This window comes from Lontra canadensis, unplaced genomic scaffold, assembly GCF_010015895.1.
Source record: "Lontra canadensis isolate GAN:19392208 unplaced genomic scaffold, GSC_riverotter_1.0 scaffold125, whole genome shotgun sequence".
In the NCBI taxonomy this organism is placed as follows: Eukaryota; Metazoa; Chordata; class Mammalia; order Carnivora; family Mustelidae; genus Lontra; species Lontra canadensis.
The window spans coordinates 6104949-6119879 of NW_022631119.1; the positions used below are offsets into that span (position 1 = coordinate 6104949).

Sequence of the window (14931 nt, forward strand, 5' to 3'; positions counted from 1 at the left end):
ACCTGAGTGAGTCACTACCCATCACCTAGAGCGGATTGGTACCAGGGTTGTCCCCCTCCACATCTGCAAATTCTTAGGGTCCTGGAACACAGTGGGAAATTCTATCTTATCTCACCACCCATCTCATGCTAGCCGGGGACTGGTTTTGATCACAGAAGCAAGAAACAAAGCTTAGTAGATATTCTTTGAGGTGGTGAAGGAAAAGGGAATGGATTGGAGTTTAAACCAGAGCACAAACCCTCAAAAGGCTCTGGCCGGTGCCCATCAACCATTCAACTATCCATCCCAGAGGTATTGAACAATGGTTCAGATCCTGAGAGTTGAATTTCTTGGCAGGACAGGTGGGCGCGGGGTGGGGGACGTGGAAGAGCCTCTGACCCCGACGCCCTTTCCGTTCGCGGCGGCGGCGGCGAGGGGGCGGGACCTGAGGGGGACACGCATGCGCATAGGAAGGTCCGCCTTCACCCCGGAACTGTTGTTTCGGGTTTGGCGGAGCACGGGGTCCCACAGAGTGTGCCCAGCCGGAAGTGGCCGCTCAGGGCCTGGGGCCGGGATTAGCGTGCGGAGCCTACCGCGGGGGCTAACTAATTAGGAATCAGGATGGAGGCCGTGGCGACCGCAGCGGCGGCCAGGGAACCTGATGAAGGTGAGGTCCTGGCCGCGCAGAGGCGGTGGGAGGGTGGGGCTGCGGTGTCTTTGGGAAATGATTCCCCGTGGGCGCGCAGGAGGACTCTTTACAGGGGGACACAGCAGCCCTCGGGTTTACCAGCCCACTTTGCCACTTTGTCCAGATTAATGCCTCTTGTTGCGAGCTGCAGTCCTTTACCCCGTCTCCTCGCCCTAAATTAAGCCCCTCCAAGTTCTAGGCCAGCCTTTCCCCAATGCCAGGCTAACTCTCAGGTCACCAGAAACCAGCGCCCTGTCCCGTCTGAGTCTCGGTCAACCCTGCTTCTCAGTTACCGCCCTGCATGGCACTGACACTTCCCTTGCCCAAGGCTGACCTTCCTCCTGTCCCACGCAAACTCTGCCTAGTCCAGATTTACAGCTCCCGCATTTCATTCTCATTCCCCTTTCCCCAAAAGGCCACAGTGCCATCGGCCTCCTCGAGTCCTTAATCTGTTTCTGTGCTCCCTCCATCTCTCTCCTTTGCATTTTCAGTCTATTTATTTCCCCCCGATGCCTTCCCATCAGTATCTAAAACGCTATCATTTTTAGCTTCTCTTGAAATTTCATCCCGCTGCTTCAGAGTCGTCCCAGGAGGGGCGAGGTGTGGTTGGGAGGCTGGCTGAAACGTCCCTGGCCAAGAATTGGTCATTGTTGAAGCTGGATGGTGGTATATGGGGTGGGGTGGGCATTTCATCCTATTCTCTAAATCTGTGCATGTTGGAAATTTTCCATTTAAAAAACTGTTTTAATCTAAAAAGAAAATCTAGGGCGCCTGGGTGGCTCAGTGGGTTAAGCCTCTGCCTTCGGCTCAGGTCATGATCTCAGGGTCCTGGGATCCAGCCCCACATCGGGCCCTCTCTGCTCAGCAGGGGGCCTGCTTCCTCCTCTCTCTCTGCCTGCCTCTCTGCCTATTTGTGATCTCTCTGTGTCAAATAAATAAATAAAATCTTAAAAAAAAAAAAGAATTGTGAGGCTAGAATTTATTGGCATTGCTGTGGGAATTGCTTTCCTTCCTCTCTCTTTTCCTACCTCTGTGCCTGCTTGTGATCTCTGTCAAATGAATAAATAAAATCTTTGTTAAAATAAGATAAAATAAAATAAAAAGAAAATCTATCTCTTGGTTCCATGTCAGGTATCTTCTCCAAATTGTCATGCACACCTGCCTCCCTTTCTTCACCTCCCACCCATTTGCAGTCCTGCTTTTACCTCCAGAAACTTCTCTGATCAAGGTTGCCAGTGGCCTCTCCCCCCTGTAGTTAAATGGAGTCACCCCATTCAGCTTTTCTCTTACTAGGCTCCTTGGAGAATTCAATGCCATTGACCCCTCCAACCTTCTTGAAAGTTGTCCCTTACCTTCTTTTTTCTTTTTTTTTTTTTTTTAAGATTTATTTATTTTAGAGAGAAAGGAGAGAGTGGGGGGAGGAACAGAGGGAGAGAATCTTCAAGCAGACTCCCCATTGATAAAGGAGCCCATAACCCGACTCCAGGCTCCATTCCAAGTGCCATGAGATCATGACCTGAGCTGAAACCAAGAGCGGGACACTTAACATACTGAGCCACCCAGGCGCACGCCCTTGGTTTCTGTGACACCACTCTTCCCTTTCCCTTCCTCTCTCTCAGGCTCCTCCCGCTCAGTCTCTGTCAGTTTTCTATGGCTGCTGCAGCAGATGACAACAAGCTGGGGGGCTTAAAACAAGAGAAATTTATTCTCTCACAGTTTTGAAGTCCAGAGGTCTGAAATTGGTACCACAAGGCTGAAATCAGGGTGGTAGCAGGACCGTGGAGGCTCCCTCAGAGGCTCTTCCAGCTTCTGGTGGCTCCTGACGTTCTTTGCTTGTGGCCACATCACTCCCGTGGCCTTCTCTTCTGTGTATGTCCAATCTCCGTTGGACTCTCTGTTATGGACCCTCATTGTGACCCACCTGGACAATCCAAGATAATCCCCCTGTCCCAAGATCCCTAACTTCACATCTGCAGAGACCCATTTTTTGCAACCACACAGGCTCCAGGAATTAAAGCGTGGCTGTCTTTCAGCGGCCGATTTTGTATCGTGGCCTCTGTCATAGGCATGGCTTCTCCCCAGCCAGTTGGGGCTCTTTCCTAGCCCACTCCTCAACCCTCACACACTCGCCTTGCCCCCCCACCAAGACACCTCTCATTTCCTTCGGCTTTGGTTCCTGTCTTGGCAATGCTGACTCTGTAGCTTTGTCCCCAGCCCTACGCTTTCCTCCTGAGAAGTCTCCAGCCCCACAGACCTGGAGTCTTTTAGATGTTCCCTGTGGATATCCCTTGGGCCCAACCTACCTTCCATGTCCCAAACTGGCCTCAGCATTTCCCCCCAGCCCCAGATCTTCTCCTTTTCCATGACTGTCTCAAGGACAATCTCACTAGTCCCCAGACCTGAACTGGATGCATCCCTTGTCTCCCAGCCCAAAGCCCCATGGCTTGTCTCCTCAGCCTCCTGAACATCTTTCTAACCACCACCCCTTCCTGTGCCTTCCTGCACAGCCCCTGCACTGGTCCAACTCCGTCTTCTCTGGTCTCAGTGATTACAACCCTCACCCCCTCCTTCTTCCCTGTCCCAGCCAAGCTGCCCAAAGGACTTGCCTGTACTTTCTGTCTTCTTTTATTTCCTGCCTGCTCAGCCTCGCTCCACTTACCACACCTTTTGAGAGACAGCTCTCAACAAGGTTTGCCTGGCACGCAGCTTGCCTGTTATTACCTCCCGTGTTGTCTTTGACTGTCCTGGCTCCCCCATCACCCTGACTATTCTCTGAGGGCAGGCGTTGGGCTGGCTCACTTGCTCCCGTGGATCCTCAGCACAGCCCAGCCGGGGCCTCGCACACATTTAGAGTTGCTGAAGAATGGTTGGGTGAGTGTGTGAATGAGTAGGATAGAAAGAGAGGGAATGAACAGTTTAGTGGATGTGTTAGTGATTTTGTGAACAAATGAAAAGGCAAAGAATTGTGTGAGTCAGTGAATGAGGTAAATGGTAAATGAGGTAAATATACCAAGCATGCTCCTGCCTCAGGGTCTTTGCACTGGCTATTCCCTTTTCCACAGAACTCTCTTCCCCCCAAAATGTCACAGCTCAGTCCCTCACTACCTCAGGTCTCTACCGAAATGTCACTTTTTTGGCAAGGTCTTCTCTGACTGTCCCATTTAAAATTGCAGCCTGGGGCATCTGAGTGGCTGTCAGTTAAGCATCTGACTCTTGATTTCAGCTTATGTCATGATTTTGTGATCATGGGATCAAACCCCGTATCTGGCTTGTGCTCTGCACTGAGTCTCCTTCAGATTCTTTCTCCCTGTCTCCCTCCCCATCTGCCCCTCACTGCTTTATCTCAAATAAATAAATTTAATTAAATTGCAGCCTGCCCCCCACTGACCCCATTCTCGCCTCCCTCCCTCTTCATTTTTCTACAAAACTCTTGGAACCACCCAACAGACTGTACATTTGCTAACACATTGTGTGTTTTCAATAATTATGCTTTTCATGGTCTGTGTCCCCCACTAAAATGTCAACTTTGTGCTTAGTCTGGTATCTTTGAGACCTAGAACAGTGCCCAGAACGTAGTAGGTGCTCAGTAAATATAAGACAAGTCTTTTCCACCCACTCCACCTCCTCGCACTCCCATTCCAGGACTGACACATCTCTCCTCCCCCCACAGACTGCACACAGCCTGGTTCTGGGCATTGGGGAGAGCCGAGCTGGACGCTGGTCCCACCCAAACCCCAGGACAAGGTGGAAGCCGCAGAGGGACCACCAAGGGCCCCGGATGATGACCCCCCTGGGCCTGAGAACGCGGCGGTGAGTGCCATGCTGCGTGCTGTGGCCGCCAGCCGCCTACCAGTGTGCAGCCAGCAGCAGGGCGAGCCTGACCTCACCGAGCGGGAGAAGGTGGTCATCCTGAGCCAGCTATACCATGAGAAGCCGCTGGTGTTCCTGGAGCGCTTCCGCACGGGCCTCCGCGAGGAGCACCTGGCCTGCTTTGGCCACTTGCGCGGCGACCATCGTGCAGACTTCTACTGTGCTGAGGTGGCCCGGCAGGGCAGTACCCGACCCCGCACCCTGCGTACCCGCCTGCGTAACCGGCGCTACGCTGCCCTGCGTGAGCTCATCCAAGGTGTGGGGACAGGAGGGCTGGGCGGGCAGGGAGACTGAGGCAGAGGAAGTAAGGAACTAGGATGCAAGAGTGGAGACATGGACAGAGGTCTTGAGATGAGTTTTGAGAGAGGGACACACGGAGGTTGAAACAGAAATGTGAAGCCATGAGGCAAGATAGGTAGAGACAGAAAGGAACCCAGGGAAGAGAATGGGACCAGCAGTGAGAAGGGTCAGAATTCAGTAGATGACGCAAGTGCGATTTCAGGTCAGTGGGCCGCAGACACAGAACCCAGCCCTGTGGTCAGTGGTTACCCATCAGGAAAATGAGATTCCCTTTCTCACACCATACTCAGAGGCACTGAGGAAACTCAGGGGAGTTTCTCTCTGACCCTGGGGACACAAAGGCCCTCTGAAACAAGGCACGCCTGTGAAAGGCACAATACCTTCTTGACCACAGTATCATTATAAGCATCTTTGTCACCAAAGACACCAGAACTAAAGTGGAAGGATGAAAGCAAATGAGGCAGAGAGGGAGTGAAGATTCTGGTTACCGTGAAGAAAGGCCCTAGAACCAGGGAGATGGAGAGGGTGCGGTGCAGCGACAGGGAGTGAAGGAGGTGGGAGGGAGGAGGGATGAATGAATGGGGGGTGAGGTGACAGATATGGAACCCAGGAGGAACAGGTGGGTGGAGGCAGAGCGATAGAAACAGAACCAGGGAAACAAAGGGAGAGAAACAGAATATGGTGGGAAATACCAGAAACAGAGAGATGGGTAAGAGAGGGGGCAGGACAGGGATGGCCACAGACCCCAGTGCTGCAGAGGCCGAGATTCTGGGCAGATTCTCACCCTGGGCTCTGAAGGCAGGGCTGGGGCCAGTGTGTGGGAGGGACTGGGCAGGCTTAATGATTTTCTGAGGGACAGAGCAACCTGCAGGAACAGGCAGCTGGGGGAGACGGGAAGTGGGTGGTGGGAAAGCCGAGCCCACCCAAGGGATGGCTGCAGGGGAGAGCACTCTGGGGAGAGGGGAGATGTGGGGTCTGGAAGGCTACCAGGGGCCCCCCGATCTGGCACATGCAGCTGTGTACACAGACAGCCACACGTCATCTGCATCCTGGCTCTGGTGTACAGGACCCCTGCCTATGGCCTCCTGCACGCTGACTCGGAGACACTCCTAGACACACACACAGGAGGGTGTGCACACCTGTGTAACCAGGCACGGCAATAGGTGGGGCCAGGTTGGCCACGGCTGAGTGTGCACACACAGAGGAGCACACGTGCAGATCCGGGGCTGATGACTCACACACACTCAGATGCACGCGTGCATACTCGTGGCCACGTGACCTCAGGTCTCTGCGTGCTCTCCCACCTGTCTCAGTGTGCATGCCACGCTTGCCCTTGTGTGTGCATGGCTTCCTACAAGCACGGTTGTGGACATGCATCTGTCCAGACAGGCTCAGCCCATACCCAGACCCCTGAGCCCGGGTGCTCCCTGTCTCCATGCAGGCGGTGAGTACTTCAGTGACGAGCAGATGCGGTTCCGGGCCCCACTGTTGTATGAGCAGTACATTGGGCAGTACCTAACCCAGGAGGAGCTCAGTGCCCGCGCCCCGGCCCACCAGCCGCCCAAGCCAGGCGCCCTCGGCACCCCTGCCTGCCCGCTCTCTGACCTCCTGCTCCAGTCCTACCAGGAGCGGGAGCTGCAGCAGCGGCTGCTCCAGCAGCAGGAGGAGGAGGAGGCCTGCCTGGAGGAGGAGGAAGAGGAGGAGGACAATGATGAGGAAGGTGAGGGCCGGTACCAGGGGGCTCCCAGCCTGGGCCTCTGACCTGTAAGAGCAGACCTCACATCCCTCCCCTGCCTGCCCTGAGTGCCCAGGCTCTTCCCAGTCCTTCCAGCATCTCTGTCCCCCACTCCTCAAAGGCATGCAGCAGTCGCTTCCTGCAGGCCCCTGCTCATGCCATTCTCTCTGCCAAGAATGCCTTCCCTTCGCCACCCTCCAGGTATCAGCTCCTGACCCTGTTCTCCAACTTCCAGAGCACTGTATTGTCATTGCGTGTTTGGCATATGGCCCGGAGGGCAGGACCAGGGTTGTCTTGGTCACCACTGTGTTCGCAGTGCCACCAGCACAGAGGAGGCAGCTCTCTGTGGCCGTGCGTTCAGCCCCTCCCCGAGTGTACCACTCACACCTACCCACCCCTCCGACCCCGCTGTGGTGTCCACCCCTACAGACCAGAGCCCCAGCAAAGACTCGGAGTCCTGGGTACCCGACTCGGAAGAGAGGCTGATCCTGCGGGAAGAGTTCACCAGCCGGATGCACCAGCGCTTCCTAGACGGCAAGGACGGGGACTTTGACTACAGGTGACCCCGGCCCCGCCCCGCCCCCAGCCCAGCACCCCACAGCCTTCGGCCCAGCTCAGGTGGCATAAGGGTCTCAGAAGAACCCAAGATGAGTGTGTGCCTTGGACTAGCTTTGTCCATCTCTCAGTATCAGTCCCCTCACCTGAAGAAGGGACTGAGCAGAGCTGATGGTCAGTGCTCAAAAAAAAAAACTGACGTATTTCTGTTTGGGTGAGTGGTGGTGGCCTGGTAGGATGCCACCGCGGCAAGCCCTCCAGGTTTCCCCAGGCACGCCAGCTTCTTCCTCATGCCCCCACACCTCCTCCATGCAATAGGTAACCGCTGGCAGGGTTGATGCCTAGCATGGAGGGGTCTGTGGTGGCCGTGCAGCAGTCTGCTTGCTGTCTCCACCGTGACCTCGGGGCGAGACACAGCCGCTGCTCTGGGAAGGCAAGGACACAGAAGAATGAAGAATGAGAATCAGAGATAAAAGGCCGAGGCAGTCTGGCCTGGAAGGTGTGCAAGCCGAGGGCCTGGCTTCAGACCCAGCCCCAGTGACACACGAACAAACCAACCCTCACCAGTTGAGTAGGGGGCACCGCCAACCTGAGCTAGGACCACCCGGCTCCGGAGGCGAGTCTGGCTATCCACCTTCCAGCTGGCTTTGCACCTTTCAAAGCAGGGTGCAGAGTCCCTGGGCCGTGGGGAGCCCCCAGAAAGCCAGGTGCCCATGAGGAAATTGGGCCTAGCGTGAGGATTAGGGTTGCAGAGGGACCAAAGCCCATCCCCCCTGGAGGGCAGCTGCTGAGCAGCGGGGCCAGTGGGTCCCTCCTCTGTATTCAACCACCATGTGCCGGGCACCTGCTGTGTCCAGACTCTGGGGACAACAGAGTGACCAAAGCCAATGAAAGGGTTCCTTGCCCTGATGGGAGTCCCACTCTAATGAGGGAGCAAAAGAAGTATGTAGCATCTGGTGCTACGGGCCATAAAATTAAGGCAGGGTCTAGGGGTAGGGGGGTTGGGACGAGGTGGCCAGGAAAGGCTCTTGAGCAGGTGACGTCTCAGCAAAGACATGCAGAGTGTGGGGGGACAGGGCAGACAGCATGAGTATCTGGGCTCAGAGTGTTCCCAGTAGGGGGAACACCAGTTGCAAGTGTCCTCCCGACAGTTTAGGATCACTTGTCACCTCAAGGCAGACACTTCTCGGCACTGCTGACGTTTCGGGCCCGATTGTTCTTCATGTGGAGCGTCAGCCTATGCGTGGTAGTAGAGGCATCCCTGGTATCGAGCCACTCAGTGCCAGTAGGAGACCCCACTTGAGACACCCAAAACATCTCTAGTTGTCCCCACTTGTCCCCTGAGGGCCAGGATCTTCCTGTTTGAGAACCACTCTTTGGGGAATGAGGGTCCTCCCATCCCCACATCTTCCAGCTTTTTGAGAGAAACCATAAGTTTTCATGTAAAATCTCTGCTTTGGAAAATGTTGCCCTTTGAAACCCTGAGAGGTTCCATGCCTGGCCCTCTCCACCGGGGGGCAGCTCCCACTGACAGCTGCCAGCATGTGGCCTTTGACCTGGGGAGCCCCGCTCCTCTGAAGGGTGAGAAGCAGCGAGGCCGGGCCCACAGAGCCAGCCCCTGACAGCCCCCTCCCCCTGCAGCACCGTGGACGACAACCCCGACTTCGACAACCTGGACATCGTGGCGCGGGATGAGGAGGAGAGGTACTTTGACGAGGAGGAGCCAGAGGATGCGCCCAGCCCAGAGCTGGATGGGGACTGATGGCTGTGGCCGCCCACCCCGCCCGTGACTCCGTCTAGGGGACAGCCTCGCTGGCTCTGGTGCCATCCCCACCGATTCCCTGCCCCCTCTGCGTGCGGGGTTCCCCACCTTGCCCCCCGCCCAGCTCCACCTTGGTCTCTCGCTGTCTCTCTGGCTCACTCGCTTTTTCTCCCTGCATTTCTGTCTCTTGCTTTCTGCATCCCTCTCCCTCTTTCTGCACCTCACCGTCTTTCCTCTCTGCCTTTCTCCATCCCCTTCCCTGTCCCTGTGCCTTTGTCCCCATGACAGGGCCCAGGCTGAACACCTCCCCTTGACTGAGGCCATCAGGCCCTTTGTAGCTGGTGCCCACCAAGTGGACATCAATGCCCAATGGGGTCCAGGTGAGCCCCTGGCTTCACCCTGGCCTCTGCCCATTTCTCCCCCTCTGTGCTGATGCAGCTCATGCCTCCTTGCTCCCGGTTCATTCCTATCTCCTTCAGCCCCCCTCTAGGCCTCTGGTTTTTCCCACCTGTCCGCTCCCATCTCGGCCTCCATGCTGCCTCTGGCCCTCCGTCTGCCCCTCAGCCTTTCTTTTTCTGGTTTCTTTGTCATCCCCCACCCCACCGGCCTCGCTGCCGATGCCGAGGAAGGCGGCCTCGCTGGGCTGGCTACCAGCTGTCACCTCTCCCTCAGGACCCAGACTTGGGAGGGGGGCGCAGGGGCAGCACCAGGGCCATGGGCCTGCTGGCTTGGGTGTGGCAGGAGGGGGCATGGGAACGGGGGCTCTCCCCTCTCAGCCCCACTGGCCCCTCTCTTTCCCCAGCCGCAACGTTCCTTCCTTCCCTTCTTCTGCCTCCTTCTCCATCTCTTGTTTACACTCCCCAAATACGTACAGGCTGTTATCATGGGTCCTGAGTCATCCCACACACAGCCTGCCCCAGCGTCCCTGCCCCCCAGCTGGCCACAGGGCCCGCCCCACAGAGCCCCCTGCCGCCCCAGGCTAATGGGAGCCAGATGGCCTCCCGGTGACTCAGCCACTGGCCTGTGGGAACCCAGGCGTCCTGCCTTCCCATGCCCCCACACCCGGCTCCTGCTCCCCTAGTAGACAAGCATACGGAGAAGGGCTCAACTGCTTGGGGAGGGCTGTGGGCCAGGGGTCAGAGAGTGGGGCCTGGGGACCCCTCACTCCTGGGAGACAGAATGATGGCACCCCACCATAGCCAAGCCTGAAGGATCCTCAAAACCACTTCCTCAGGCACATGGCCCAGAGTAAGAGGGAGATCCTGGGGCCACAGCTTTTGACCCCTGGGCCTCAGCTCTGCCCTCTGGGTCAGACAGGACTAGAGCCAGACACAGAAAGTGAGAACTGGCCTGGAGGCTGAGGGACATTTCACACCGAGAGACTGTTCAATATGGGAGCTTCCTGTTCCTGAGCAGTCTTGTCCTTTGCCGGGCCTGGTGCCACACGGAATCCTCCAGACAACCCAGAGAACTGGGGACTCGCCTCCACTCCGTAGGTGAGTCAGGGGAGGCCAGAAGGGAGACATGAGTTGCTCCAAGCCGCACAGCCGGTGAAAATAAAACCCAGGTCTAGAACCTCACAGGTCCTGCATACCGTCCTCCTGGGCTGCATGTCAGCCATCAGGTCAGGGCCACCCAGAGCAGACAGATGCACGGACTTCCTCAGGAAGACCAAGCAAAAGGCAGCTGTCAAGTGTGATACCAGCAACTAAGCTCCAGGGGAGCCTCTCCCTGCACATGGGCTTGGAACCGTGTCTGGGGCATGGAAGTCGGCGCCTGGACCAGAACCATCGCTCCTGTGCAGCTCGTGCCGCCCACACTGCTTCCCTGGCTCCCGGGGAAGCCCAGGACCGTGCCCTCAGAGAGCCAGGGGATGAACGGTGTTGGCCCCCGGGTCTGTGTGCGCCCCCGCAGGCCCGGAGAGCTCTTCCAAGGCAGGGATCCCCCTGCATGCTGTGCGCCACTCTCGTCGGGCTGCCACTCGATCATCAATGTTGTTTGTGATATACTTTGCGGGACGTAGATTTGTTACATAATAAAGTGATGAGAGACAGCAGCAGCTGAGTCAGAATTAGGGTTAGTCAGATGGCGGAGACGGGAGCCTCTGCGCGGAGACAGAGGTGGGGCCAGTCGAGAGGGACTGCGGGAGACACACCCCCGACACAGCCCCCGCGGCTACGACCTGGAGGTGCCCTGGGGTGGGGTGGGGGGGTGTCTGGCCCAAGGCGGGTCAGGGCTGACGGAGAGGCTGAGTCAGGGAGGGAGGGCCCACTGGGGGAGAGCCCCTTCGTGGGCATCCGGCCCCCACCCCGTCTCTCCTCCTGATCAGCCTTGCTGGCTGCTACCCGCACCCCATCTGACCCCCCTGCATCTCCTGTCCCTTTCCCTCTCTCCCTCCTCTGCTTTGCCTCTTGTGCCTCTGTGCCTCTAGCTGCCTGAATCTTCCATCACTTCCCACCTCCCTTCTCAGCCCTCCGCTCTTCCCCCAAGCAGTCCTGCCCAGGAACTCAGCCACCCCTCTTGCTTGCCTCCTGCCCATCCCAACACACCAGGTCTCTGAGCAGTGGTGACCATTCCTGTGCCTTCCTCCCGGAGTCTCCACCCCATCTCCCTCCCTGCAGCCCCTGGCCTGCCCCTCACCCCATCGGCTAGCCCCTCTTCTCTGTTTCCCAGACCCTGGGAAGCCCAGTGAGGACGTCCAGGTCAGAGGGTCACTGGTGGCCCCTGGGAGCCCAGGAGGAGGGGTCACCACCACAATCCCATCCAGAAAAGGGGCGGGAAGGGGCATTGAGGCTGTGGCCTGTCTGGCCAGAAGGAAGTGTCTGTGCTGTGGCCTGGTCACCCCCACCCCCAGGACCTGCCCGGCCGCCGCCACCGCCCCCGGGCTGGGGCCGAGTAAACACAGCCGCCGGCAGCTGGGATATTTATACTGAGGTCCGGGCGCAGGTCCAGTGCCCACCACAGCCCCTGCCCTGCCCGCCCGCCACAGCCAGCCCCGAGCCAGCGTGGCACCAGCCGGCAAGGGGACACACCGCAGACACAGCCTCCACTCAGCACAGAGGCCACTGGGCGTGTCGCTCGGAATGCCGGTGGCTTCCCTGGGGACACACCATGCCCCTCCTGCCCTGGAAACGCCAGCACAAAATGCAGACCTGCAGAACACACCGCTACCCAGCTGAAAACTCAAAACACCTCGAAGATCTCGTGATGCCAAAAAGTGACCAACACAAGAGCTCACACCGAAGTCACCAGCCCACATGTGGGGCACGAAAATGCAAACACCATCTGCTCCTAGAACTGAGGACACCAGTCTCTGAATGGACACACACACAAACACATGAGGAGGATGACAGCAAACGTGTTTCAGACACACCCCACAGGCACAACGTGCTCAGAATACCAGTGAGGCACACACCACTCACAAGCCTTCCCCAGAAACAAGTCGCCCACAGACACAGAAACCCCAGGAACTGCCCCCTGCCATGCACTGAAAACACAGCTCAGCTAGCAAACAGAGCACAACAGCTCCCAGAAACACACCTCCCTCACAGACACAGACATGCACAGAAAACATCCATACTTCGAGTCACACTTACCGAAGAAGGCACCAGTTTACACAGAGAACAGCAGCAAAGAGGCTGAGAAAATAATCGGACACACCATGCGTCCCACGGGTACGACCCACTCCTACACACAGACTCATGTCACAGAGCCCAGAGAGCACACCAGCTTCTGGTCAGATACACCGTGGGGACACGTGCCAGGGGCACACACTTGGACAGAACCTGTCCATACTCAGCATAGCCGGCGGGCACCCGCTGGTGTGTTAGAAACCCCTAATGCTGGACACATAAAATTCACTGCATAAAGCCTGCATGCGTGCGTGTGTGCGTGCACACACGCGCGCACACACACACACACACACGCGCGTGTCCTGAACCTGTTCAACTTTACATAAACACAAAAGACACCTATCATGAGGTTGAGGGCAGAAGGAGCTTTCTCTCTCATCCCCCCCTCCCCCACCCTTGCTCTCCCCACTCCTTCCAGCTGACCCAGCTCCCAGGCCTCTCTGGGGGGAGGCGGCAGGAAGGCCTGAGCTGGCCTCCCCAGCCCTGCTTCCTGCCCCGTGGGGGCTGGACGGGAAGCTGGGGCTCCAGCCGGAACCCAGGCTCCCCCCACGACTTCCCTCCCCTCCCGGGGCAGCCCGCAGGAGTGGAGGAGGGGAGCGGGTCTCCCTGAACCCCAGGGTCCTGCCTCAGCGCTGGTTGCTGGGCTAGGGCCAAGACTCCCCTCCCCACCGCCCCCCCCCCCCGGACTGGCCCCACCCTGCGGGGCTGGGGGTGCTGGGTAGCAGGGCAGGGGCCGCCTGCAGGCAGTCCAGGAAGGTGCTGAGCCCGCAAGTTTCCCTTCCTGGGCGGCCTCTGCGCCAACTCAGCCAGGCGGGCAGGTGGGCGGGGTGTGTCACGAGGGCGTGGCAAGGGCGACCGCGGGGTGTGCGGCCAGGACTTGTCCCCAGGCCGAGGCACGGGCTGGGCATGTGAGGGCCCCGACCCTGGGGGTGTGTCTGGGTGTGTGGGATGGCTCCGTCTGGGACCCGGGGTGTGACAGCGTGTCTGGGTATGACAGGGCCAGCTGCTGTCTGTGGGGCCCCGTGGGACTCCCCAGGCCTCAGCGTGTGGGGCCACGAGATGTCAGACTGAGTGGGCACGACCGGCCCACAGTCTGCGCGATCGTGACGTGCGTCTCCACGTGTGGCGTGTGTCTGGGTGGAACTGGGACGCGTCCGGTTGTGTGTGTGTGCTCTGTGCCTGTTTGTGAGCATGTCCTCACGGAGGCTGTTCGTGTGACTGTTGGTGGGTCCCAGCAGGAGTCTCTGTGTTACTTCCTGATGGGGCTCTGAGCCTGGGAGGTGTGTGTCTGTGTGGGGCACCCTCTTGAAATCTGTACCTGGTTTGCAGTGGCCATGTTCGTGTGACTGTGTTCTGCCACGTCCAGTAGAAGCTCTGAGGCCAGGCTGTGCATAGGTAATGTGGCGGTATGTGTGGACTGTGACTAGTGTCGCAAGTTTCTGTGTAGCCACTGTGGCTCTGAAAGGTGAACGTGTCTGCGAGACTGTGCAACGTGGTCCATATTTGAACTTCTGTCATGAGTGTGAACATGTGTATAGCTGTGTGTAGCTGTGCCGCGTTTTCATGGGGCTGCAGGGACAACAGTCCGTGTCACCACGTGCCTGCGAGTTTGCACACAGGAGGCTGGTGAAAGTGGCAGCATGTCCTTACACAGTGACCCCACCTAGGCCCATCCCTGGGCCAGGAGCAGGTCAGGGCCCAGCCCTTGGAAGGGCAAGAGAGCATAGGGGGGTAGGGGGCACCAAAACCTGGGACGAAGAGGAGAAACAGGAGGGGCTGAGAAGGAGGAAGCAGGGGAGAGTTCATGGGAAAGACCAGAGCAGATGGGAAGAAAGAGGGCGGCCAACAGGGAGCTACCCTAGCTCAAGCCCCTAGCATTCCTTACTTGGACAAATGGTCTCCCTGCAGCTCCCCTCACCCTCATTCAGTGTACTCAACCATCAGCCAGAGGGACCCTCTGAGCAATGAAGTCGACTCACACGCCTCTTCTGCTCCAAACACTGACAGGGCTCCCATCGCCCTCAGAGTACAAGTTCCCACAGATTCCCACAGGCCCTAGGTGGACCCGGAAGCAGTGCCCGTGCCGAGGTTATATGCCTAGATCCTCAACTCTAGCTGATTGGACTCAAATCCCAGCTCTGCCATGCGCTAGCTGTGTGACCTTAACTGTGCCTGGGTCTTCCCATCTGTAAAGGGGGGAAACAAAGGATCTCTATAGCAGGAGCTGGCTAACTGTTTCTATAAAGGGCTAGATAGTAACTATTTGTGACTCTGCATTACATTTCTACTCAGCCATGCCCTTGTAGCACCGAAACAGCCCCAGGTGATCCCCAAAGGAATGAGCATGGCAGCTGTGCTCCAATAAAACTTTATTTTATAGACACAGGCAGCGGGCCAGATTTGGCCTGCA

At 57.7% G+C, this 14931-nt stretch overlaps 1 protein-coding gene across 1 annotated transcript; it reads left to right on the forward strand.

The window, feature by feature from the left end:
* Positions 1-413: 413 nt before the first annotated feature.
* Positions 414-9824, forward strand: CCDC97 (coiled-coil domain containing 97). The gene is made up of 5 exons (XM_032841759.1): positions 414-646; positions 4338-4793; positions 6279-6557; positions 7002-7131; positions 8769-9824. The coding sequence occupies exons 1-5, from the start codon at positions 601-603 to the stop codon at positions 8887-8889; spliced, it is 1032 nt and encodes a 343-aa protein (XP_032697650.1). The 5' UTR covers positions 414-600; the 3' UTR covers positions 8890-9824.
* The last annotated feature ends 5107 nt before the right edge of the window (positions 9825-14931 follow it).

Excerpts from the sequence above, each read along its gene's own strand:
- CCDC97 (XM_032841759.1), top strand. The coding sequence starts at position 601 with ATGGAGGCCGTGGCGACCGCAGCGGCGGCCAGGGAACCTGATGAAG. Across the intron at positions 6,558-7,001 it reads GGAGGACAATGATGAGGAAG|ACCAGAGCCCCAGCAAAGAC; the intron begins GTGAGGGCCGGT and ends CCACCCCTACAG. Across the intron at positions 7,132-8,768 it reads GACGGGGACTTTGACTACAG|CACCGTGGACGACAACCCCG; the intron begins GTGACCCCGGCC and ends CTCCCCCTGCAG.